A 24,118-nucleotide genomic window follows, 5' to 3' on the forward strand; every position below is an offset into this window, starting at 1 on the left:
TGAGGCTGGGGAGCTCACTACCTCAGCCCAGGGCAAATGATCTCCACAGGAATGGGAACACAGCATCAGTTGGTTGGAGCTGAGGGCCATCTGCCTGGCATTGATGGCTTTTCAACACTTGTTGAAAGGCAAACATGCCCTCATCTGAACAGACATCACTGTGAAAGCACATATCACGTGCCAAGGGGGAACCCGGTCACTCTCCCTACACCAGGAAGCAACTCTTCTCCTTCATTGGCCGAAATGCACCTGGCATCCCTGTAGGGTGCGCCCCATGAGTGGCATCCTGAACATCAAGGTGGTTTGGCTCAGCCGGATGGAAATTCACCCAGCAGAATGGAGCCTCGACCCACAAATCTTCAACCAAATCACAGCTCGGTTGGGTTGTCCACAAGTCTCTCTTTACAGCACCAGACAACACTAAGCTCCCATGGTTCTTCACCAGTTTCCTATGTGAGGGTGTGGAGGTGGTGGATGCTCTGTCAACACCATGACCACAGGAGCTCCTATATTTGTTTCCTACAGTACCACTAATCAGATTCCTTCATAAGGTTCGCCTATACCAGGTGGTCATCCTGGTAGCCCTGTACTGGCCAAGGAGATATTGGTTTCCGGAGTTCCTCCATCTCACACTCATGGTTCCTGCAGGTCTCGCAAACCTCCTACACCAAGGCCCCATCGTTCACCACAATCCGGCCTGGTTAAAACTAGCTGCCTGAAAATTGAAAGGAACCTCCTAAAACAGCATGGATACTTTGACAAAGTCATGACCACCATCTTGGTGTCTAGAAAAGTTTCCATGAATAGGATATACCGGTTCACCTGGCGAGCTTTTTTGCATTGGTGCTCTCGGCACCACAGAAACAGGAACACGTGCGACCTCAGAGACCTTGACTTCTTACAGGATAGTTTAGACAAGGACCTCAAAGCAAATATGTTAAAACAACAAGCATCAATGCTCTTGGAACTGTTGGCACCCAACACACGGCAACAGCTCCACATACAATTTCACCTGAAGCGTTTTCTCAGAGGTGCCACATTCCTGTTGCTGCCTACAGTATACTGTTTTCCAACCTGGAATATTCACACTGTTCTCAGAGCACTACAGGGCCCCCTGATTGAGCCACTCTATTTCCGTTCTATTTCCTATCCTACTATCACACATTCCTGGTGGCTGCCATCTCCACCAGATGGGTGTCAGAAGAACTGCAGTCAAACGTTTATGCATATTCTCGCCTGACTCAGTCTGACTGATTTCTGATCCATCTTTCATCCCGAAAGTGCCATCAGTTTTTCACAGGTCCCAGGACATCATCCTGCCTTCTTTTTGTCTCAGTCCTTGTCACCTGTTGGAGCCAGCATGGCACAAGCTAGATGTCTGATGATGCTTGAAGGCCTACATCCACCATACTGAACCCTGCCCGGCATCAGGTGCACTATTCGTGTCATATCTTCCTACTTCCATGGGCCAAAAAGTCTCTAAAGCCACGATTGCCAAGTGGATCAAAGCCTGCATATCTATTGAATATGATACGCTGAGGACACCTACGCCTCTTCATATCTCTGCTCAGTTGACCAGGGCAGCAGCAGCAGCAATGGCAGCCTTCTCTACAAACTCTCCGCTCTCGGAGATCTGCAAGGCAGTAACCTGGTCTTCTCCGTCTACTTTCATTAGACATTACAAGATGGACACAGCACTCTGCTGAAGCGGCTTTTGGTTGACAAGTGCTACAACAGGTGCTCCTGTACTCCTTCAGCAGTAGCTCTGGATGCTCCCACTCGGGACATGCCCATCAGCTGTGGCATGTCTCACAAGATGTCCTCTTTCAACAGCAGGGAATGGAGTATTGGTTACTCACTGTGAAGGTTTCTTCCTGCTGCTGGATATGAGGACATCTCTGCCTACCCACTTGGGCTGTCCGGGTCTCCTGCAGGGACTTCCCTTTTCCAATGTTTATTGTTCGTTGTTCCTATTCATAACTAATTCTTCTCTGTATCTTGACTTGTCTGTTCAGAACTGGGAGGGGTTATCCTCTTCAGGCCTATGTAACTTTTTCTCAAAGCTAATTTGCATAGTCCTGCCTCTGGTGCAGCAGAAGGAGCGTAACCCGCAAGGTGTCTTCATATCCAGCAGCAGGAAGAAGCCTTCACGGTGAGTAACCAGTGCTCAGTTTTATTTTGCCCAAGACATCTAGTTAACCTTGAAATTGTTCTTTAAGGCTGCAAGATGCGACTGTTGTAAAACTCAAGGAACTCTTAAAGAGAAAGTGCAGTGGAGAGGAGAAATGAAACATTTCTGTGATCAGCATTGCCTTCTGCGTTTCTACTGTCAGCAAAATGAACCTAATATGGCAACACAGAAAGGACCAGAAAACTTACATTATGGTATGATATATCCCCTAACCAGCATAGTACATCACCTTCTTTAATTCTGTGAGATAAATCAGACAGTCTAAGCTTCCAATGTCTAAACAAGATTATTTTCTAAGATGAGGAATTGGAGTCATTTTTACATAACCTATCAACAGCAGTTGGCATCTAGGTGGATAAGAACAGGTCTGACCTAGAAATCAGCATGAAATCAGCATTCTCTGTAGTGAATCAATTCCATTGCCAAAATGAATGCTTTCCAAAATACTTTTGGGAAAGCATATGCTTTCCCTTCTACCAAATTACTGATCCTTGACATCATCAGTTTATCAGGTTGAGTACATTCCCTTATGCCAAAGAAGCCTAGCAGTTCCAGACAGTTGACCTGTTGGCTTGGAAATACTTTGCTATACAAACAATGTTGTAGCTGCAGTTACTGTGCCTTCCACAACTTTATATGGAAAAAATGAAATAATCTTTTGCTTGATTTTGCATTTATAGATCAGGGTTGCCAGACTCCCCGAACAAAAGTCACAGTAAGTAAAACATGATTTATCCAATAGCCATACTTTATTTTGTGGATGTTCTATTGATGAGAAAGTTCTATTGGAGAGTTTTTGATTGTGGGTCAGATATCATGTGGAACCTCTGATGCTTTCATGTAAGCGAAGTTGCTTTTTCCATCTGAATGCAAGCTATGGGCACTAGCCCCTGGTTTATGACCACCCAACCAAGACCTAAATCCTAGGTTTTAAAATTGGCATGTGCACTTAGATTTAGCGTAGCTGTAGTTCTGCCTTTTGTCCAAATGCATAACCACAGTTTGTTTCTTTGTATCCTCCGTCCAAGGGCTGCTGTTGAGAGATTCTAGCCTAGAGCATCTATGAAACAAGGTCATCCTACGCTGTAATCATCTCTCTCTGGTGCCAGCTCAGAACTTGCCCTAGTCTGCTGAGCAGCTTTGTACTTCTTGTTCCTGCTCTGCCCTCCTGCTACTCTGATTCCTGCCAGAACTGGATTCCAGAAGCAGCAAAGGGATAGACTTTAGGCTCTGCTGAAATCCATTTCGCAGCACTATCTTTCTTTCCCTTTCATCCTGTAGTCTGTTCCTTACAAACAGGAGAGGGATTTAATTCTTTTCTTCCTTAGCCCAGTGGGGTGCCTTGCTGCTCCCCCTTACAAGGGGAAACTTATGCGAGGCATTTTTAGGAGGGAATGCTTGAGGCACCTTTTGGCCATTTCTGTAAAAGCCCCAAGGAATATGAAAAACGACCATTGATAAATGAGCATTCTTCATGTTCATGGGCCACCAGGTAGGTCTACTCTCCTGGTGGCTGCTCTCCAAATTGTGCCGGCTCTCTTTCTCTCATTGCTCTAACACTCCACAGTAGACCTTCCCTAAAATCCTCCTGCTGCTTCCCTGGTTTTCTCTTCCACCCCCACAACTCTCTCTCCTCTGAGTGTCCTGTCAGTTCATCTCCCCTTTGCTCAGGTATGCAGATACTCTTGGTTGCCTGCCTTTCTTCTGCATTCAAAAAGGGCTCTCTTTTGCCTATCTCTCACAATCATTTAAACCAAGATCACTGATTGGTAGTTAATCTTGTCCTTCCGTTACTTCATTCTCCCTTCTGGCTTCTTTCAATGTCTCCCAGCCTCCCCAACAGACATTAGCATTGCTTTCTGCTAGTGAAGGAGTAGGTAGCAAATAGTTAATGATGCTTGGTGCAAATTGCAGCCAAGACATTGGGAGGATTAGCGCTTTAACAGCTTCTTTACTTTTTGTAGGAAGCAAAGAGTGTTGGTAGAACTCCAAAAGCAGGGTGGAATGCTGCTCTCTCAGTGGCAAGCATGAATTGTTCCCTTTGCTAAGCAGGGTCTGCCCTGGTTTGCATTTGAATGGGTGACTGCATGTGAGCACTGTCTGCTGTAAAATACTGTAAGGGGATGAGGCCATAGCTCAGTGGTGGAGCATCTGCTTGCATGCAGAAGGACCAAGGTTCAATCCCTGGTATCTCCAGGTAGGGCTAGGAGAGATTCCTGCCTGAACCTTGGAGAGTTGCTGCCAGTCAGTGCAGACAATATTGAGCTAGACAGACAAATGGTCTGACTCAGTACAAGGCAGCTTCCTAGGTTCCTATGTTATTCCAGGTGAGTCAGCCCCCTTTGTAACTGGGATGAAAGGTTGGAAGTTGGTTGATGGGACAAGGGCTTTAAGTTTTTCCAAGGTTCCACGTGACATCTGAACTGACCCTGTATGACTTCTAAGGCATAGAAGTCTACCCACAAAAAGACAATGTGGGGAGGGTTTCTGCTGTGGTGATAGGGGAACCAAGCTATTGCCCCATTGATATTAATAGATTTCATAGGAAGTCTGTTCTGCAGCTGCAGATTTAAGACTGTGATCCTGTTCACAGTTAGTTTGAAGTATTAGTTTCCTACACTGAAGTCTGATATATGAAGTATTGTAAATCATCCTACTTTCTACACAAATGTGACTAGTCTCTCTTGTGCTCCCATTGAATCTCTCACAGGCAGTTAGATTTATATGTAATGGAGTATATATGAATGTCATGATGCTTGCATGGGGCCATCTATTGGTACGTGTCATGAGCCCAGAAGCGCTGGGGCAACAGTCCTAGTTTCATATGTAAACGCATGAGACCTTTGAAAACTGTATCAAGATTCTCATTGACTTTGATGTGAATCTCACTGTTGGTGTCTTCTAAATTGTTTTTAAGTACCTTCAGGGAGGAAAGGATCATATGGATGTGTTCTCAGCTTTAAAATGCGAACAGCAAATGCCTTCTGTAATATATAACTTCTCTGTGTAGGAACCGTAAATAAAATGTGTTAAGGTTTAGTTTGGGGCTTGTCAGAGAAGCTTTCCCCCCCACTTAAAATATTTTCCTCATGTGAATTGTTCTGGAAACAGGCAGCAAGGTATATTAACGTACTTCTCAAAATCAGCTGCTGTTTTGAATAAACTTTTAATACAAACTAAATGACACTGCTACCTATATTGTTGAGAATTTTCCTGGTCTGCTAATACTGCACAATGTCCTTCTTTACAGGGATCTGCACCACCTCCTTCCCCAACACCAAATAAAGAAATGAAGAACAAAGCGGTTCTTTGCAAACCTCTAACAATGACAAAAGCCACATACTGTAAACCCCACATGCAGACAAAATCTTGTCAGACAGGTAATTGTCAAACAGAACCAATAGCCCCGATACTGCCATGTTTTGTCAACTGTATTAAGGATACGACCATATTTTATTGTACCTCTTTAGTGCTAGTATCTAACAGTCAGTGTTTCCATTTTAGATGGTGACTGGGAGAAAGAATATGTCCCTGTGCCTGTTCCAGTCCCTGTGTATGTACCTGTTCCTATGCACATGTATAGTCAAAATGTTCCCGTTTCCACAATGGTTCCTGTTCCAGTAAGTTAGATTTCAATCTTTATTTTAAATAGTTATACTTTATTTACCTGGAACATAGTTCAGAAACACTAAATGCCATGGGTTCCTATTCTTGGGTCCTCAGATAGATTTATTTATTTAATAAATTTGTATGCCTCCCACTATCGAAGTCTCTAGGCGGTTTAAGTACGATAAGTTATGATACTACTTATATACCGCTTTTCAACAAAAGTTTCCAAAGCGGTTTACATAGAAAATAGAATAAATAAATAAGATGATCCCCTGTCCCCAAAGGGTTCACAGTCTAAAAAGAAGCATAAGGTAGACACCAGCAACAGCTGTGGGAGGGATGCTGTCCTGGGTTGGGTAGAGCCAGTTGCTCTCCCCCGCTAAATATAAGAGAACAACCACTTTAAGAGGTGTCTCTTTGCTGAGTTAGCAGGGTTTACAGCCTAAAGGAAACCAGGTATTTAACAGTTAAAACACATAAAAACCAGATTAAAATATCCATAAAAACACCAACTAACTAAAAAACAAAAAGTAGCTGAAGAGATGTGTCTTTACTTGTTGCCTAAAAGTTAACTGGGATGGAACAACTCTGATTCCAGCAGGAAGTGTGCTTCATAGTCCTGGGGCAACTACAGAGAACACACGTCTTTGGGTCTCCACCAGACAAGCTGGCCGCACCCTCAGAGGAACCATGGAGATTGCCATAGCATGATGTTGGACTACAACTCCCATTATTCCCAGCCACAATGGACTACAGCCATTGTTGTTGGAGATGATGGGAGTTGTAGTCCAGCAACATCTGGGGACCCAAGGTTGGGAACCCCTGGTATATACTCTAATAAAATACTGTGCTTTGTGAAGCTGAGTTGAGTTGGGACTGTTATCTCTACTCCTCTCTTAAGGGGAGTTTGGATCTGGTTGATAGGTACAGAAATCGATACAAAGTTAGAGGTCTGTCTTCATAGTCACTGGTGGAAGCAGTCCATTTAGCTAAATGTTTCACTAGGTACCGCATAGGCACATTTTAATCACAAATGCTTGTCATCACATTAGCATTCAAGCCCTATGGAATGCTACATTCCCAAGCCACTTGTTCACCATTGAAAATATAGTTGTAAGGATTTATTTTATTTATTTTATTTTATCTAGTGCATTTATATACCGCCCTATAGGAAAAGTCCCTGGGCCATTCACAATATAAAAACCATTAAAACATTAACATAAATAAAACAATTTAAAGTACAATAAAAACTCCAAAAACCAAAAATTTAAAACTAAAAACTAAAAGCCTGGCTAAACAGTTCTGTTTTGGGTTCCTTCTTAAAAACATTCACAGAAACTCTAATTTCATTAGGAAGTGAGTTCCAGAGTCGCAGGGCAACTCTAGAATTACTCTAGTTCCGCTCTAGCCTCCTTGCTGTTGGTCCTACTTTGTCATTAGCAAAATTAATTATTTAATTATGCCAATAACAGGTTCCGGTTCCGGTTATTCTGCCCACCACACTGGATAGTAGTGAGAAGATACTTGAAGCAATGGAAGAACTGAAGAATAAAGCCCCTTCTAATCTTCAGCAGCCTGAGAATTCACTGGTGGTGGCAGAAGAGACATCTGAAAAAGATGAAAAACCAGAATCTGCAGAGCTCAAACGTATGTCATAGCACCATTTGCAAAATGGTTGCTAATGTTGGTGGTCTCTGATTCAGTCCACACTTTTTTTTTTTGTACAGAGAAGCAATCTTGAACCACCCTTGAACAGTGTTCCCTCTAACAGGGATTCCCAGAAGTTGTTGACTACAACTCCCATAATCCCCAAGCAATGGCTATTACAGCTGGGGATGCTGGGAGTTCTAGTAAGCAACATCTGGGAATCCCTGTTAGAGGGAACACTGCCCCTGAATATGTACTTGCATGAGGAAGCTTAATGGTTAATCACAGGGTCCAGTATGCAGCAATCCTGGTGATTGCCGTAGCAGTGTGTGTCTTTTTACTATTTTATTTCTAGCTTTCTTTTCACCCTGGACAGGTTCTCAGACCAAGTTACAATTTAAATACTAATGTAAAGGTACAATATTTAGGTGAAAGGTGTTTATGGGAGTACAGATAGACTTAGTGGCTGACTTATTTTCAAGATGGCAGATCATAGATGCAGCTCCTCCATTGCTCTGCAGAATCTTCTGAACTCTGGCAAGTTGGCGATATAGTCTGGTTAGCCAGACTAACACTGCACATGCCGAAAAACATTTCACATGCACAAAGAGTGATTTTCACCCATCTCCTCTTCAGGGTCTCACAACTCTCAGGGAAATATTTTTGCAAGGGACAGCAGGCTGCAGAAGAAAAAGGGATTGGCACACACACACACCCCATGTGAGATATGTTTTGGCGCATGGAATGTTAATCTAGATTTCAGCCCTTGATTAAAAATCTTGTTCAGTATAAGAGGTATGTAAACAGTAGCCATATTCATTGGCCAGCCTCAAGAGCAACATTCTGTCACTTCCGGTTCCGACGCTGACCGAGCAAGATGCTTTTGGAGTCTCCGAGAGAAGACCTGCAGAAAGCAACTGGGGGGACTCAACAACCACCCCGCACCCCACTGGATTAAAGTGGAAGGCGAAGTAGACTCAACCAGCCCGGAGAAGTCAGCTCCTGCCTCGAAGGGGTGCGGGGAAGCCGAGGTCTCTTTGTGCCAGTTGAGCAACAGGGCTAGAGTCAAGGAGAGTACTGCAGTGTGGAGTTCAGGCTGTTTTGAAACCAAGTTCGGAAGCATTGCAATTTCTATCAAACGCCAACAAGTCAACAAAGGAATTTATTAAGACTCTCATCAAAAAGAACAAGGAAAACAACAACTTGCAAGATAGAACCTTATTTAAACAATGCTTTTTGGATGCTTTTGGATGTCAAGGTATAGTTGAAATATCACAGCCCCACATGGAGAGGAACTAAAGCTTTATAAGCACATCTACAGGAGAAGAGGAGCCAAAACTTTGTAGTAGTTTCGAAGAGAGGGATGACTAATGCCCATCCATGCCTTTGTGTTTTCAAATTGTTGTTAAATCTGCTAAAGTAATCTAAAGTAATCCAAATCTTGCTAAAGTTACTCAAAGCAGCCGAAATTACTATATTGTTAGCTCACAATACACCCTAAGTGCAAAGATTCGACGCTGGGGATCACTGAGGTGAATACGGTGAACTTCCGGGTGTTTTGAAGAGCGTGACGTGTATCTCCCACCTCCTTTTGGGGCATAGTTGACTTTCAACATGAGTCTACATATGCGAGTTTGGGTTGAAGGGAGCCTGTGACTATATTTACAGAGTAAACAAGCGAACGGATACATCTTGAGCGAAGAAGAGTTAAAAGAGTCAAAGGGTGAAGTGGAATTAAAGTGGAAAGTATACTTTCCCTTTTGTAGTCATAGGAGGTGCATATTGTTTAAAGAGTTAATTTTGTTGTAAACATCTAATATGTTACTGTAGGTTATGATTAGAATGTCTTAGAATAAGAATACCCCAGCTGGACCACAAACTTACATGCCTAGAAAACGATCAGTGGGAACAATTCCCCAAATGGATAGGTCCACTGGTGAAATTTGGGAGTTACTTCAAACCATTAATAGTAAATTAGACATAAATAATGAAGTGGTACAATCTATGGTCCATGAAATGCAAACTCTTAAAGAGGACATACAACAGATAAAAGCAGAATCACAGGTCTCAAAGCAAGATATGTTGCAGTTGAATAAAGAGGTACAAGTGATGAAACAAGGGATTATAAACAACACAAATAGTGTTTAAAATGACTTTTCCCTAAGAGCCCAGAAACAATACTATTAGGCATTGTTAATAGCTCATTGCCTAGGAAATACTGGATCTTCTTTATGTATCTGACAGCAGCAGCAAGATTGACATTTGCATACAAACGGAAAGACATCCATTGCCCGAGTAAAGAGGAATGGATACTTAAAGTGTTAGAGTTGGCAGAAATGGCAAAGCTAACAGCATTATTAAGAAATAAATTTGAAGCATTTAAAAGGGAGTGGGACCCCCTTCTTGTTTACCTAAAAACATATTATAAAATTGATTTCTATCAGGCTTTTGAGTGGTAACAAAAATGTTTTTAAAATGCCCTAGAGCTGACTCGTACGATTCAACGGGGGGAGAACGATTAAATTACAGGCAAGACTTGGGTATTGTAACTGATACTTGTTCTAATGATGAGATGGAAGTCCTCTTGTCTTTTTTGTTGTTGTTTTTCTTTCTTTTTTCCCTTTTTCCTTTTTGTGTGTGCGTGTGTGTATCTTATGTTGTGAAAAATTAAATAATTTTTTTTCATTTTTTTGTTTTTAAAAGAGCAACATTCTGTCAGCAGAACATCACTTCTGCAAATGGAAGGGGCGTTGTGTTAGCAGAAGGGGTCCTTGCAATAAAATTGTTCCATATGCGCAAGCAACATTCCATTGAGGAAACATTAGTCTGGAAGCTGATCAATGCTACCAAACTGACACATCCCAAACTTTGTCCAAATTCACTTTCCCTGAGCCTGAAACAAGCAGCCACCCTTTCCCGTGGTGAAGTTTGATGAACATCTGTTTAAGAACAATAATAAACTTTGTTAGCCACCTCATGAAAAATTATAGAAGGGTTTAGGTAGTCTCCCTCCCTGGAGGATTCTGGCCTCTTCTGACAAGAGTATGCCCCCTTCTAGGCAGGACACGCTACACTAGAAGAGTGCATAATTGTAGGGAGGGGAGTGAGCTCCAATTTCATTCCAGCTCATTTGCACTAGTTCTGTTTTTCTCTTCTGAGACTTTTGATTTCCATGGCTTTCATGGAAAGATATCATTTGTCCTCAGAGGACTGTAGAATGCTTGTCAGTTACAGTACATATTTCTCCAAATTCACTCGAGTTAGAAATCTAATGTTCTCACCTAAATCAAACTTTCACAATGGCTGACACTTGGCATGTTCTTGCTTCTGAATGCTATGCTGTGGAAGAACTACTTTTCTTATGTTGGATAGAAAGAGAGGGCTATACCATACCTGTCTTTTAGGCATATTCACTTCTCCTCCTTTGCCTTTTCATGAGTCTGAACTAGCTTTATTTAGGGGACTGTATTAGTTAAGTGGCGCAGTGGGAAAATGCTTGACTAACAAGCAGAAGGTTGCCGCTTTGAATCCCCGCTGGTACTATATCGGGCAGCAGCAATATAGGAAGATGCTGAAAGGCATCATCTCATATTGTGCAGGAGGAGGCAATGGTAAACCCCTCCTGTATTCTACAAAAGAAAACCACAGGGCTCTGTGGGCACCAGGAGTTGAAATTGACTTGATGGCACACTTTACTTTACTTTTACTTTACTTATTAATTGCTAAAGGCAATCAAAATATAACTTGCTTTTCTTTAATTACAGATGTGATTACTGACATAGAATTGCTTAACTCCAAGACCGAAACACTGAGAAGCCTGCCTGATATTCCATATGACCCAGACCTTGATATTGAAATTGATTTTCCTAGAGGTTTGTATGTTTTTAGAATGAATAGCCTGAATGTCAATATGGGGCAAACTTGTTTTGAATGCTTGTCCTCATCCCCCAGGAATTTCGTGTCTCTTTCTTTCAAAACCAGTTGAAATATAAAACTGCTCTGAACCATTGTGAAAGTTTGAGTTAGAAATCTAATCTTCATAAAAACAAAGAGATGACTGATGTTGTTAGCAACTAGGAAGTGAACAGAACCTCTAAATTCATAAGCCAATTAAATTTTTATAAATATTTGGAAACAATGTTTAGATCTTTGCTAATTGAAGCTCCTGCTTTAAAATTACGCATCCTTTAAGGCACAGTTGCCACAACATGCTTAACATGGATTAGGAGTTGTTTGGGGAGGGGAGAGAGTTATGGGAACAGATTATGGGTGAGGGGAACTGCATACTATATGCTTTTCTTTTTGCAAATTGTTCCTTGTTATGTGAAAACCATTCAATACACTATTTTTAAAAATGGTCTTAATTTCTAGCTGGAACCATCACAATAGCTCAGTGCGGTTCTACATAAAAGCTTACAACTTAACAGCTAAAGTATTCATTACTAAGTCCCATTGAAATTAATGGGGCATGTTAATTATGACTGATTTGTCTCATTTATTTAAGTGGTGGTTAGCTATGACTAAAAATCTAAATCAAGGGTGGGCAACTTGGCCCTTGCAGCTGTTGTTGAACTACAACTCCCATCTTCTCCAGCCTCAATAAACTGTGGCTGGGAATGATGGGAGCTGGAGGGCCAAGTTTGCCCACCCCTAGTCTAGATTTTGCCATATATCTGTAGGAGAAAGAACTGATTAAAGAAATCTCTATCCTCTCCCATGCTCTCATCCTTTGCTTGTGATTCCTCCTTATATGAAAGATCCATAGTTAATCAACATTCTCAAATCCCTATAACTTTCCTGTTCCTTAAACACAAACAAAAGGAGTAGCTATGTATTCTTGGTGTCCTATTCAAAACCAGTCCCCCTGCAAAACTGTCGTATATATTGTCTTCTGGGCAAGAGAGAACCAATGAGGAAGCTTCAGTAAAAGTGGCTGAGAGTCAAAAATAGTCACAGATATTACCACTCTTCTACAAGGGGACTTGAAGATGTTTGTCATATACTATAGAAGAGATTTGTAAATAATGGCTATGAAAACTGTTGAAGTATTGACTAATTCCAGTTGTAAATCAAGAGCATAGATGAATACATCTATAGGAGATACCAAAAAGAGCTGGATAGTATGTTTATGTATGGCACCATAGATACGTATGGAATAACTTAAAATTGTCCTTCATTAACATGAGCATTCTTATTGAGTGCCAAACACGAATGAAACAACTAATATGTTCCCTTTTATAAAAAGCAATACTGTACTGTGGTGTTCTCTCTAACATGGATTCCCAGATGTTGTTGACTACAACTCCCAGAATCCTCAGCTGAAATGGCTTTTGCTTGGGGATTATGGGAGTTGTAGTCAACAACATCTGGGAATCCCTGTTAGAGAGAACACTGCTGTACTGTGCCTATTATGCCCCAATTCTCTGCAGTTTTTTCTTGAAGAATATACAAAATACTTTGCATAATAATTAATTACTGTTCTATACACTTGACAACAATTTTGGACTGCATGGTAGTTGAATATTGCTTACGGGTATGTGCTTCTAATATATGTGCAGCAACAGAGGAACTTGACACAGAAAGTGAATTTTTGCTGCCACCTGTCTTTGGAGAGGAATATGAGGAACAGCCAAGACCTCGAACTAAAAAGAAGGTAGAGCTTCTGAAATGCATTCTGTACTAATAAGCTTTGCATGGCAAATGCAGTATATTCTTCACTTATACATAATTTATAGTAGGAGCCTGAAGTGGGTCTACTGTGAAGGGAGAGGAGGTAGCTGCCACAGAGGGTTAATTTTGAGTGGCATTAAGAGTAGGAGACAAGTGATGTGAGCACTTCTGCCGAATTCAATGGAAAGCTTTTCTGCAAAACCCCACTGAAATCAAAGAGAGATCCCCAACAACATGAAAGCATTCTTTCATTTCAGTGAGGCTTGTGTAGGTGAACTTTCTGGTGCATTGTCCTTCACATTAAATTATAGTGGTGGGTCCCTTTTTTTGCTCTTGAGGGTCAAACAGGATGGGATGTTAATAATTGTACGTGGGTATGTTTTCAATATTGCATAGCAGCTGTGGGGATGAATCAAAATCGGGGCTACACTGGGGGTGAGGGGATAGAGCTCCTCCCCATGCTATGGGGAGGCATTAAAACTGGCTGCAGGTATGTATCCAGGCAAAATATGGAGTGCTGGTTATTTTAATAATAATAATAATAATAATAATAATAATAATGGCAGTTTACAATAAAACCTTATTAGTTTTAATGACCTGAATGGCTTAGATCCAGGTGATCTGAGAGAGCACCTTTCTCTGCAAGGTCGCCACTGGTCACTAAGATCATCGGCAGAGGTCTGTCTTCAGGTGCCATCAGTTCATCTGGCGGCAATCTGAGAACGCATATTAGGCCTTCTCAGTAGCTGCCACTAAGTGGTGGTGCTCCCCATGAGAATAAGAGGTTTATTGTCCCTGGAGGCTTCGAAAGAGCCATAACGACCTGCCTTCTTAGCTTGGCTTTTAATAATAATTGTGGTTGTTATGGTTATTAAATGAGCTTTATGTTAATATTTTAAATGGTTTTATTTTGGATTGTGAACCGCCCTGAGCCATTTGTGGGTGGTATATAAATTAAATAAATAAAAATTCTGATCTGGATTGTGTGGCCACTGAAGCTACCATTTACCTTTTTGGAAACATGTGTGCACACACTCTCAGACTCTAATTAACGTTGCATCTTATTTGACCCTCAGGCAAACAAAGATGTTTTGAACCAGCTTTGATAGTCACTTTTAAAAATAAGGAAAGTGAGTTATTTCTGATTATTTCTTAATAATTTGAGGTCTCAAGGCTATTATTTTGAGGCAAGACATGATTATACCTTTCCTGACTGGAGGTTCAGTTTGAAGTTGTGAATTTTGTAGGTTTCTTAGTTTCATGTTTATCTTATCTACACAGGGTTTGTAGCACTATTTAATATTGTAAGATAGAAAATGAAATTGAAATGCAGATAAATATATGACTAAATCTATTCCCAGCCACAGAAAGCTAGTTTAAAATTTCCAAGTTGTTTGTTTCTGAAAAGGTTCTGTCATATGTCATTACATTGATGCTGAAATATAAATTGTAGTTGATATTTACTGCATGAACCAATTTCTGGATGTAGTACAGAGCAGTTCCTGAAAAAGACTGTAGTATAAAGATTTAACCAGCTGGCTTCCCCCCACCCCCCCTGCCTTTTTTTCTTTGCCCAGAGAAGCGCCAGTATATTACTTTGGGCTTCTGAAATCTGCTTGGCAGCTGGTAGCAATGGTTTACTTGGCTTTTGTCTATCTGTAGTAAAGAGTAGAATTATTGACTGTAAGTTCATTGTAATAAGCAGTAATATTTACAGATCTGTTTTAACGGCAGGGAGCGAAGAGAAAAGCAGTGTCAGAATACCACACTCAGGATGATAGCTCTGAGAATTCAGAGTGCAGTTTTCCCTTCAAGTATGCGTATGGTGTAAATGCATGGAAACACTGGGTACAAACTAGGAATCTAGATGAAGATCTGCCAGTATTAGATGAGCTGAAATCAAGTAAGTATTTCCTACTTAGCTATAAGTCTTAGGTCTAACAGCCAGCCAGTGTGCTCCAGTATAGTGTGCTGAACTTAGACCATCAGCAAAATGGGATTATAGCAAATACCTCAAAGAACTGAGTTCCAACTAGCTAAGTATTAAAATGCTATAGAAATTGATTATTTTAGTGAAAAGCTCTATACATTTTCTGTCCTTGAGACAAATATTTGGAGTGTTTGTAATTCTGTTGAATGCTTTATTTCCCCCCTATATTCTGTATTCTTTTCTGAATGCTTTATTTTGTGTTATAGCACTCGCATTACATGATTCCCTATGTTTTATCTCCCAGCAAAGGCAGTGAAATTAAAGGAAGACATTGTATCTCATACTCCTGATGAATTAAACTTTGGGTTGGCGCACTTTGTTAATGAAATTCGAAGACCAAACGGAGAAAACTATGCACCTGACAGCATCTATTATCTTTGTCTTGGGATTCAGGAGGTGAGCAGTCTAAAGATGATGTAATCTGTATAGGACAGGGACTATATTCTGATCATCTTTTATGGAAAGACCAGAGATGGCAAAATAATGGGATTAAGTAAAACAGTACAAAGATGGAAGCTGTAACATTTCCACCTAAAAATAAGCGAAAGTCCTGAAGATTTGATCAGGATTAAAAAGGGGAGGTAGAGAAGGGACACAGCTATCTTTGTTGTTTGAAAGAGATTACTAAATGCCTTTTGAGCTGAACAGCACTTGTTTTAAGTGGTAGTAGAAACAGTTGATCCAAGAACGCATACAGCTTCTGTTGCATGTATGATACTTTCCTGTGTGCAAACATTGCTACTTTGGATCCTGGCCAGTATCTACAATCCAGCATGCCCCCAGGAGTTTATAAAATACAATGTAGCAGAAGTGCAGGAAGCTACTACATACCCCTTAGCATGTGATGATCACCTATCATATTTAAATGGATCATAAAAGATAAATGCACTCTTGTGAGCAAACATGGACAGGTGGTAGCTTTTAGCCTTGGACCAAAATGACCTTAATTCAAATGTGAATTTGGCTATGAAGCTCACTAGATGAGCTTGGTACTAATCACTTCCTTTCAGCCTAACCTGCTTTGAGAACTGTTGAAGATTACCCCATGGGTGGCTCATAGATCTGAGTTGCTCCCACATGAGGCAAGGTGAGATGACTGCCTCAGGTGGTGGGTGTACCATGGGGTGACGAATGCAGGCATCCCACCCCTGCTTTAGGTGTCACCTGCCTGCTACCGCCCCCTGTGTGTTTTCCTCCCCTTTCTGGCCCTAGGCCCCACCCGGAGCTATTGTTGATACTGACCGACCTCCCACTTCACCAGCCCAGACACCACCCCTCTTCCCCCTGCACTGGCCTCACCTTGGGGCGCACTCTGCTCTCCAGGTGGCCCGCACCACTGTTTACAGCTCCAGCTTTCCGCTGCAGCATCCTGCTGGCCTCTCTTCATTGTCACTGGCTGTGTGCTCTCCGTCTCCCGGTGCTGAAGTGGTAGCAGGAAAGAGAGCAGCTGATGGTGCAGAAACATTGAAAAGAGGCCAGCCGAATGCTAGAGCTGTAAACAGTAATGCAGGCCACCCAGAAAGTGAGGCTTGGCATAGGGGAAAGAGGGGTGGCATGAGGGTTGGTGAAGTGGGGAGCCGGGCTGGTGAGGAGGGTGGGGCGAAATCAGTGCAGGTTCTGGGGATGGGGCCAGTGAACGAGGCAGGGCAGCATATTGCCTTTGTCTCTAGTGGCAAGGGCAATGAGCTGGCAGGGCATGTGTTCTACTCTACACTCCGTAGGGGAAAGGGCAGAATACAAATAGAATGTATAAAAATGTGTACCATGCAAGCTGTTTCATAAGCATTTAACTGCACAGAAAAAATATCAATTATTGTGAATTAATCTGGCTTCAGTATAGAATTCAAGTTTTCCAGGCTCATGGTCTCTTTAAAAATGTATGAGTCCAAGTTCCTTCTACTTGCAGAAGTGTGGTAGTACCTTGCACCCATGCTCTCTTTAGATTGTGTCCTATATGCATTCTTGGAAGGAAAGAAGAGTGTTGATCTCTTCTGAAGCATTTAAAGTATGTTCATGGATGAATTCCGAACTTGGGGTATATGGGCAAAAAATAACCCCTTTGCTTTATTGTTTCAGATAATAAGGCTTATAATTAATTCACTCTTTTTAAAGTTTGTAACAAATAAAAGTATTGGACTTGGACTTTTTAATGCTTAACAAGCCTCATGGTTGCTAAACTGGGAGAGACCTCTGCTAACTGAGTAAAGAGTCACTTTTTATACTGGTGATTCTTTTATATTTAGCAGGGGGAGAGCAATTGGCTCTATCCAACCCCAGCACAGCATCCCTCCAGTGGCTGTTGCTGGTATCTGCCTTGTGTTTCTTTTTGGATTGTGAGCCCTTTGGGGACAGAGGACCATCTTATTTATGGATTTTTTTCTATGTAAACCGCTTTGAGAACTTACTTTGAAGAGTGGTATATAAATATTTGTAGTAGTAGATGTGTTGCTTTGTTATGGAGATCCTGGCATATGCAATATTTCTTGCATTCATATATAAGCAAAATAAATTTGTGTTTCTAGAATGTTTTCACCGTTTTTTTAATTTGAATATACTAAACTTTCTACTCCTTTTCCTTGTAGTATCTAAACGGAAGCAGTAGAAAAGATAATATCTTTATGGATCCAAATTATCATACATTTGAGCAGGAATTAAATAAAATACTCAGAAGCTGGCAACCAAGCATACTTCCAGATGGTAACTTTTTTAGTCATTTGTGTTTTCTTTCTGATGTTACACTTCTGAAGCAGTTCAGACCAGTGCAATTTTAAAATTTCCCTTGAGGGTATGGAGGGTTTATAAGTTGGTAGACACAATCTTACCTTGTGTTACCTTGCGAAACAGATCTATGTATCCTGTGAGTAATACTAAATTAGGTAAACTATGAATTTTTATTTTGTATCGCACACTTCTGAGAGATGTGAACATGTAAACACATTGAGATTGTGTTTAACCAGTTTGGTTTTTTTTAATGTACATACAAAGAAATTATAGAATTATTTTGAAGCTGGCAAACGCAGCTCAGGCTGCTGTATAAAATAATTATTTCTTTATGTAAAGAGTTTTGTTTGCTGTATTTTGCCAGGCTCAATATTTTCTCGGGTGGAAGAAGACTATCTCTGGAGGATAAAGCAGCTAGGATCCCATTCTCCAGTTGCTCTGTTAAATACACTGTTCTACTTCAACACCAAGTATTTTGGCCTGAAAACAGTGGAACAGCACTTAAGACTTTCCTTTGGCACTGTTTATAGACATTGGAAGAAAAATCCTCTAACAATGGAAAACAAGGCTTGTCTTAGATATCCAGTTTCTTCCCTATGTGGAACAGAAAACGAAGGTACTATAACATTCTAAAAAGAGTATATAGCAGCAGCATCTGTTTTTTTGCTCAGTTGAAGAGCCACTAGGCAACTTGAGACATGGATAGTGCTAATCTGCCCTTGCTATTCACCAGTTGTAGAAAGGTAATAGCACCTCTGAAATTTGAAACAGAATCTCCCAATAAATGGCTGCCCTCTAGCCCAGTGGTTCCAATTCTTGGGCACCCAGAACATTGCTGAACCACAACTTCGGCCATTATGGCTGGAGGTGGTAGTGTCCAATAACCTCTGGGTGTCCCAACGATGAGAATCTCTTCTCCAGCCCAAGGGAAGGGGTATGTCCTGATGACCTTGTAGTTCTTGTCTGCCTTTGAAGCGAGGGCTAAGCAGTCACAGCTAAATTTAAAGGACTTTCATTATTGATTTTATTTTGAGATAAATGCATGGCTGTATTTCTCCTTTCTGTTTTGCCTCATTGCTCTTATTGGATCAAGGACAGGTTGTCACTAGTTAAGGAGTTTTTCAGTTACTACTGCACTGTTGAGGGGTTGAGGAAGTAGGGTTGTGTTCCCTTGCACCTACTATGGACAAAGACAGAAGGGAACTTGAGTGACTTCAGTTCAAGCATAACACAGAGTTTGAAGCTATGCAGACATGGAATAAACTAGTTATCTAGACCCATTTCAAACTGACATTTGAGGTTGAGACTGCCCTGGTCAGCCTGATGGATGATCTCCAATTAGGTGTTGACAGAGGGAGAGATCTCTCTGTGGCTTTCAATACCATCAACCATGGTATCCTTATGGGTCGCCTGAGGGAGCTGGGATTCGGTGACACTGCTCTACAGTGGTTCTGCTCCTACCTCTCTGGTAGATTCCAGATGGTGCCACTTGGAGACTGTTGCTCTGCAAAGTGAGAACTAAAGTATGGAGTTCCACAAGGCTCCATACCACCTCCAATGCTCTTTAACATCTACATGAAACTGCTGGGAGAGATCATCAGGAGATTTGGTGCAGGGTGTTATCAATATACTAATGATCTGCCTGTTCTGAATGGGACTACACTTGCTCTGAAATATTAAGTATGTAGCTTGGGAGTGCTCCTGGATCCAAAACTCTTCTGGTTACTCAGGTTGAGGCAGTGGCCAGGAGCACTTTTTATCAGCTTCAGCTGATATGTCAACTACGCCCATTTCTGGAGGTAAATGATCTTAAAACAGTAGTACATAAGCTGTCGACATCCAGGCTTGACTATTGTAATGCACTCTACGTGGGGCTGCCTTTGTACATAGTTTGGAGTCTACAGTTGGCACAGATAGTATCAGCCAGGTTGCTCTCTGGGACAACCCAAAGGGACCATATTCTGAACAAATTACACTGGCTACCGATATGCTTCCGAGTGAAATACAGTGTGCTACTCATTACTTATAAATCCCTGAACGGATTAAGTTCAAGGTATTTAAGAGACTGTCTTCTTTGTCATGAACGCTGCCATCAAGGAGGTCCAGTTATGGTTGCCACTAGCTTGTCTGGTGGTGACTCAGGGCCAGGCCTTCTCAGTGGCTGCCCCAGGGTTTTGGAATGCACTCCCTGTCAAAATAAGAACTTCTCAATCTCTTTTTAAAAGACCCTTAGGACGCATGTTTTCTCAGGCTTTTAATAAAAATACATTTTAACTGTTTTTATTCTGTGAAATTGTTTTAGTTGTTTCATGCTGTGAATTGTTTTTATTCTGTGAAAGTGTTTTGTTAATAATAATAATAATAATAATAATTCGATTTCTATACCGCCCTTCCAAAAATGGCTCAGGGCGGTTTACAAAGAGAAATAGCAAACAAATAAGATGGCTCCCTGTCCCCAAAGGGCTCACATTCTAAAAAGAAACTTAAGACACACACCAGCAACAGTCACAGGAAGTACTGTGCTGGGGGTGAATAGGGCCAGTTACTCTCCCCCTGCTAAATAGAATCACCACGGTAAAAGGTGCCTCTTTGCCCAGTTAGCAGGAGAGAGATTTTATGTTTTTATATCTTTTTGTTTTTATATTGTAATTTGGATTGTGTACACCAACTAGAAATGTATATATCAGGTGGTATATAAATATGATAAATATAGGAACATCGGAAGCTGCCTTATTCCTCAGTATTGTCTACACAGATTGGAAGCAGCTTCTCCAAGATTACAGGCAGGAGTCTCTCTCAGCCCTATCTGGAGAAGCCAGGGAGGGAACTTGGAACCTTATGCATGCAAGCAGGCAGATTCTTTTCCCAGAGCGGCCCCATCCCCTAAGGGGAATATCTTACAGAGCTCACACATGTATACTCCCATTCAAATGCAAACCAGGGTGGACCCTGCTTAGCAAAGGACAATTCATGCTTGCTACCAGCCACCTAATGGCGCAGTGGGAAATGAGTTGCCTAGGAAGCTGAAAGACATCATCTCATACTGCACGGGAGATGGCAGTGGTAAACCCCTCCTGTATTATACCAAAGAAAAACCACAGGGTTCTGTGGTCGCCAGGAGTCGACACCGATTCAAGGGCACACTTTACCTTTTACCACAAGACCAGCTCTCCTCCCATAATACTATCTTGAACTTCTGGCACCTCTACCTCACCTCACTCTGTTGCTTGCAAAGACCCCAGCCTTAATTTAGAGAAGATACAAGAGCTAACAGCTGCTTTACCCTTCATTGTTACATTTGGTTAAATATGACTTATTGATCCACGTAACCCTCACATCTGGTACATGAGGGTCACATAGTCAAGAAATCTAAGTACTAATTAGCACATCGGCCAGTATCCAGAGTGGCGGTACAAGAGACACATACCATTTCCACAGTCCCTGTTGTAGCCCCTTGGGCCTATCAAAACATCATTCTCTCGGGAAAGAGGAATTGGGGAAAATGGCATGTGCTGCTACTTTTGGATGCTAGCTGTTTGATTTTTGTTTAACATTGTAAAGTCACATTTCAATGACTGTTACCGCTTCATTTTGTGTGTGCGTATGTGGTATGACCTAAAATTTGCTTTATATTTTTTTCCCCTTGTAGAAGATAAGATAACTACTGGAAAGAGGAAGCACGAAGATGATGAACCTGTATTTGAACAAATGGAAAATACAGCAGATCCCTCCAGATGTCCTGTGAAAATGTTTGAATGCTACTTATCAAAGAGGTACTAGTTGGTTTTTTTAAAGTAGATGTTGGTTTTATTTTAGAGCTTATTGTACTGTGTTGCATTTTTATTGTAGTGTTTAGTGAATTATTTTGTGAGCCACCATGTATTCATTTATGAAGAATGGCGGCATATAAATGGTTTAAATAAATTCATGTAAATCTGAGATACTCTTAACTGCTCCCATTGTATATTAATGGATGTTGTTAAGCTCCCTAGCAGAGAAATTGCTGCTTTAAGCAAATTCTATCTGCCTCTCTGTTTAAATTGGTCATTGGTAACTTCTCAGAAGCATCATGCCCAAACATGACATGCCCAACAGCTGTTGCCTGTGGGCTTCCCAGAGGCATCTAGTGGGCCACTGTATGAAACAGGATGCTTGGGCCTGATCCAGCAGGGCTTTTCTTATGTTCTTATACAACTCATGTTGCCTGTTGTTATAAACAGGCAGCATGTGAATTTGTGTGATTAATATGACTGTCAACTGTGCTCAGTAGTAGTGTAATGCTGTATTCAGAAATATTACCAAACCATGAGCAGTGGCAAGTCTTGAGCTTACACATACGCTGTCCTGTCCTCATGCCCACAACATAATTTCCTATGTACCTTCTAGTTTCTTTGCAAACCACACTTTGCCATTGTGCCTGAATGTGGCAAACTATGGTTTGTGGAAACCGTACTTTGCCCAGGAAACAGGGTCACAAACCAGTTACAGTTGGGCATCAGCTTTGTATCCATGACCAGCCACCTCGAGTAGCTTTGAACCAGATAATCCATAATGTGTTCCCTCATGTTTCCGTTTGGGTCATCTCGCACTAGCCCTTGTTGCCTTAAATAGTTGCAGATCTTCATCTGCCTCCTCCTTACTTTGAGCTGATGAGACTAGGAAGTGCCACATCAAAGTAACTTTCAATTTGGGGCGTAATCCGTTGAATCCATTAGAATGGGGCCTGCTCTGAAGCCTGTTGGTGCGGCGTACCACAGCTCCTCTCAGCACTTGCACCCCACCCCATGTGACCACATGGCTATTTAAGGCGGGAGGAAGTGCCAGCACTTCAGTTCCTTTGCAGCCACCGTAGCGATTGGTTCCTCAGTCACTACGGCTCCTCGTTTTGGTTCCTTGATCTGAATGAGTTCTATGAGAAAAAGAAATTGTTTTATCGGCTTTTCTGTCCTCTGGACTGCGTTCTATAACTACATATTTTGTGTAACGGACTATTTGCAAATTGGACAGATAATTTGGTTTTGAAAATGGAACGGCAATGGATAACCCTAAGTGCTTAGAAAAAAGAACTGAGAAAAAGACTTTTAAATGCTGCTCTAAATGCAGAGCGAAGCTACCCTCACTAGACTTATGTTTACTATGTCTGGGGGAAGCCCACAACTCCGCCACTTGTAAGGTTCGCCAGCATTTTCAAAACAAATGCGACGCAACCGGGAGCTTCATTTGAGGGCTGTGCTTTATGATGATGTATTAAGCTCCCCTGGTCCATCTAAAGAGGGAACTCATCCATTTCCTAAGAAGGATGGCTTGAGGGCTGTGGCTTCGACCCAGTCTAAACCCTCGTCGCCTACTTTTAAGTCTCCAAAAGCTCCGAAACTGCATGGAGACAAAATGGCAGGCGCATCAGAGCCCGCCAGAAAGAAAAAGAAAACTTTGACGTCAAAAGCAACTCCTTCTCCGACTTCAGCACTGGAAGCAGTTTTTGTATCGATATCTAGACGATCAACGCCGACTGCTTCGACATTGAGACAAGCAACACCAAAAGAAATGATTTCGATTCCGGACCCATCTTCGACATCTCCAAGTTCTGAACAAGCTCATACATCAACATCGAAAGATTTACCCGCGACATTAACGATTGCCATCCATATCCAGGCATCGATATCGAGGGAACAAGCCATAGCAGCATCAACATCAAAACTCTCAGCATCAAGCCCATCAACACCGAGGCCTCCATCCCCACCAGCGCCTAAGTCAGCACTGACAGAGAGAGAGCTTTCTTTGCCCCCAGCAGCAACACCGTTGACATCGATGCTAAAGGCAAAGCAGTTAACCTCGACATTGAACACTCCGGTATTAACAGATACTGTAACATCTCGATACCGAGTGCCATTACTTTCAAGGTTGAGGAGGAGGAACCTCCTGGAGGAAGTGAACGTGTTGGATCCAAATATTGCACAATCCCTACTGTCAATGTTGGATTCCAACGCTACTACCCCGTCAACCTTTAGGGGTTCCCCACAGTCAGAAAAGAGAGAGAGACATACTCTACCTCCCTAGATTACCTATTCAACAACAGCATGCACAAATCAACCATTGCTCTATACTTTAATGGCGGCACAATTGACTGCTTCGTCCTCTTGGCACATGTGTGGGTTCTCTCATGACATGTCTCCTACTAGACAAGCGAGTGTTCTTGGCCAGACTTCTCTGGGAATGGCTTACAATTATGAGGACAGGACAAGGAGGTCTGCAGGGTTCAATGGAAACAATCCACTGGCCAGAGCTTATTC

General features: G+C 41.8%; 1 protein-coding gene across 11 annotated transcripts in view; it reads left to right on the forward strand.

The window, feature by feature from the left end:
* The window catches only part of ZMYM2 (zinc finger MYM-type containing 2), a 150,788-nt gene that overhangs the window by 122,256 nt on the left and 4,414 nt on the right, over positions 1 to 24,118 (forward strand). For 10 of the 11 annotated variants that reach the window (XM_053307147.1, XM_053307146.1, XM_053307149.1 and 7 more), the window contains 12 exons: positions 2,220 to 2,385; positions 2,872 to 2,906; positions 5,442 to 5,571; positions 5,696 to 5,811; positions 7,273 to 7,447; positions 11,212 to 11,319; positions 13,006 to 13,100; positions 14,852 to 15,020; positions 15,352 to 15,503; positions 17,690 to 17,804; positions 18,193 to 18,444; positions 21,478 to 21,601. In XM_053307147.1, coding sequence (XP_053163122.1) covers positions 2,220 to 2,385; positions 2,872 to 2,906; positions 5,442 to 5,571; positions 5,696 to 5,811; positions 7,273 to 7,447; positions 11,212 to 11,319; positions 13,006 to 13,100; positions 14,852 to 15,020; positions 15,352 to 15,503; positions 17,690 to 17,804; positions 18,193 to 18,444; positions 21,478 to 21,601 — 1,637 coding nt within the window. Of the gene's footprint in view, positions 1 to 2,219; positions 2,386 to 2,871; positions 2,907 to 5,441; positions 5,572 to 5,695; positions 5,812 to 7,272; positions 7,448 to 11,211; positions 11,320 to 13,005; positions 13,101 to 14,851; positions 15,021 to 15,351; positions 15,504 to 17,689; positions 17,805 to 18,192; positions 18,445 to 21,477; positions 21,602 to 24,118 lie in introns of those variants that run through there. The other variant, XM_053307154.1, reaches the window with a different exon arrangement.

The sequence above is a fragment of the Hemicordylus capensis genome, chromosome 3 (assembly GCF_027244095.1).
Source record: "Hemicordylus capensis ecotype Gifberg chromosome 3, rHemCap1.1.pri, whole genome shotgun sequence".
Classification (NCBI taxonomy): domain Eukaryota; kingdom Metazoa; phylum Chordata; class Lepidosauria; order Squamata; family Cordylidae; genus Hemicordylus; species Hemicordylus capensis.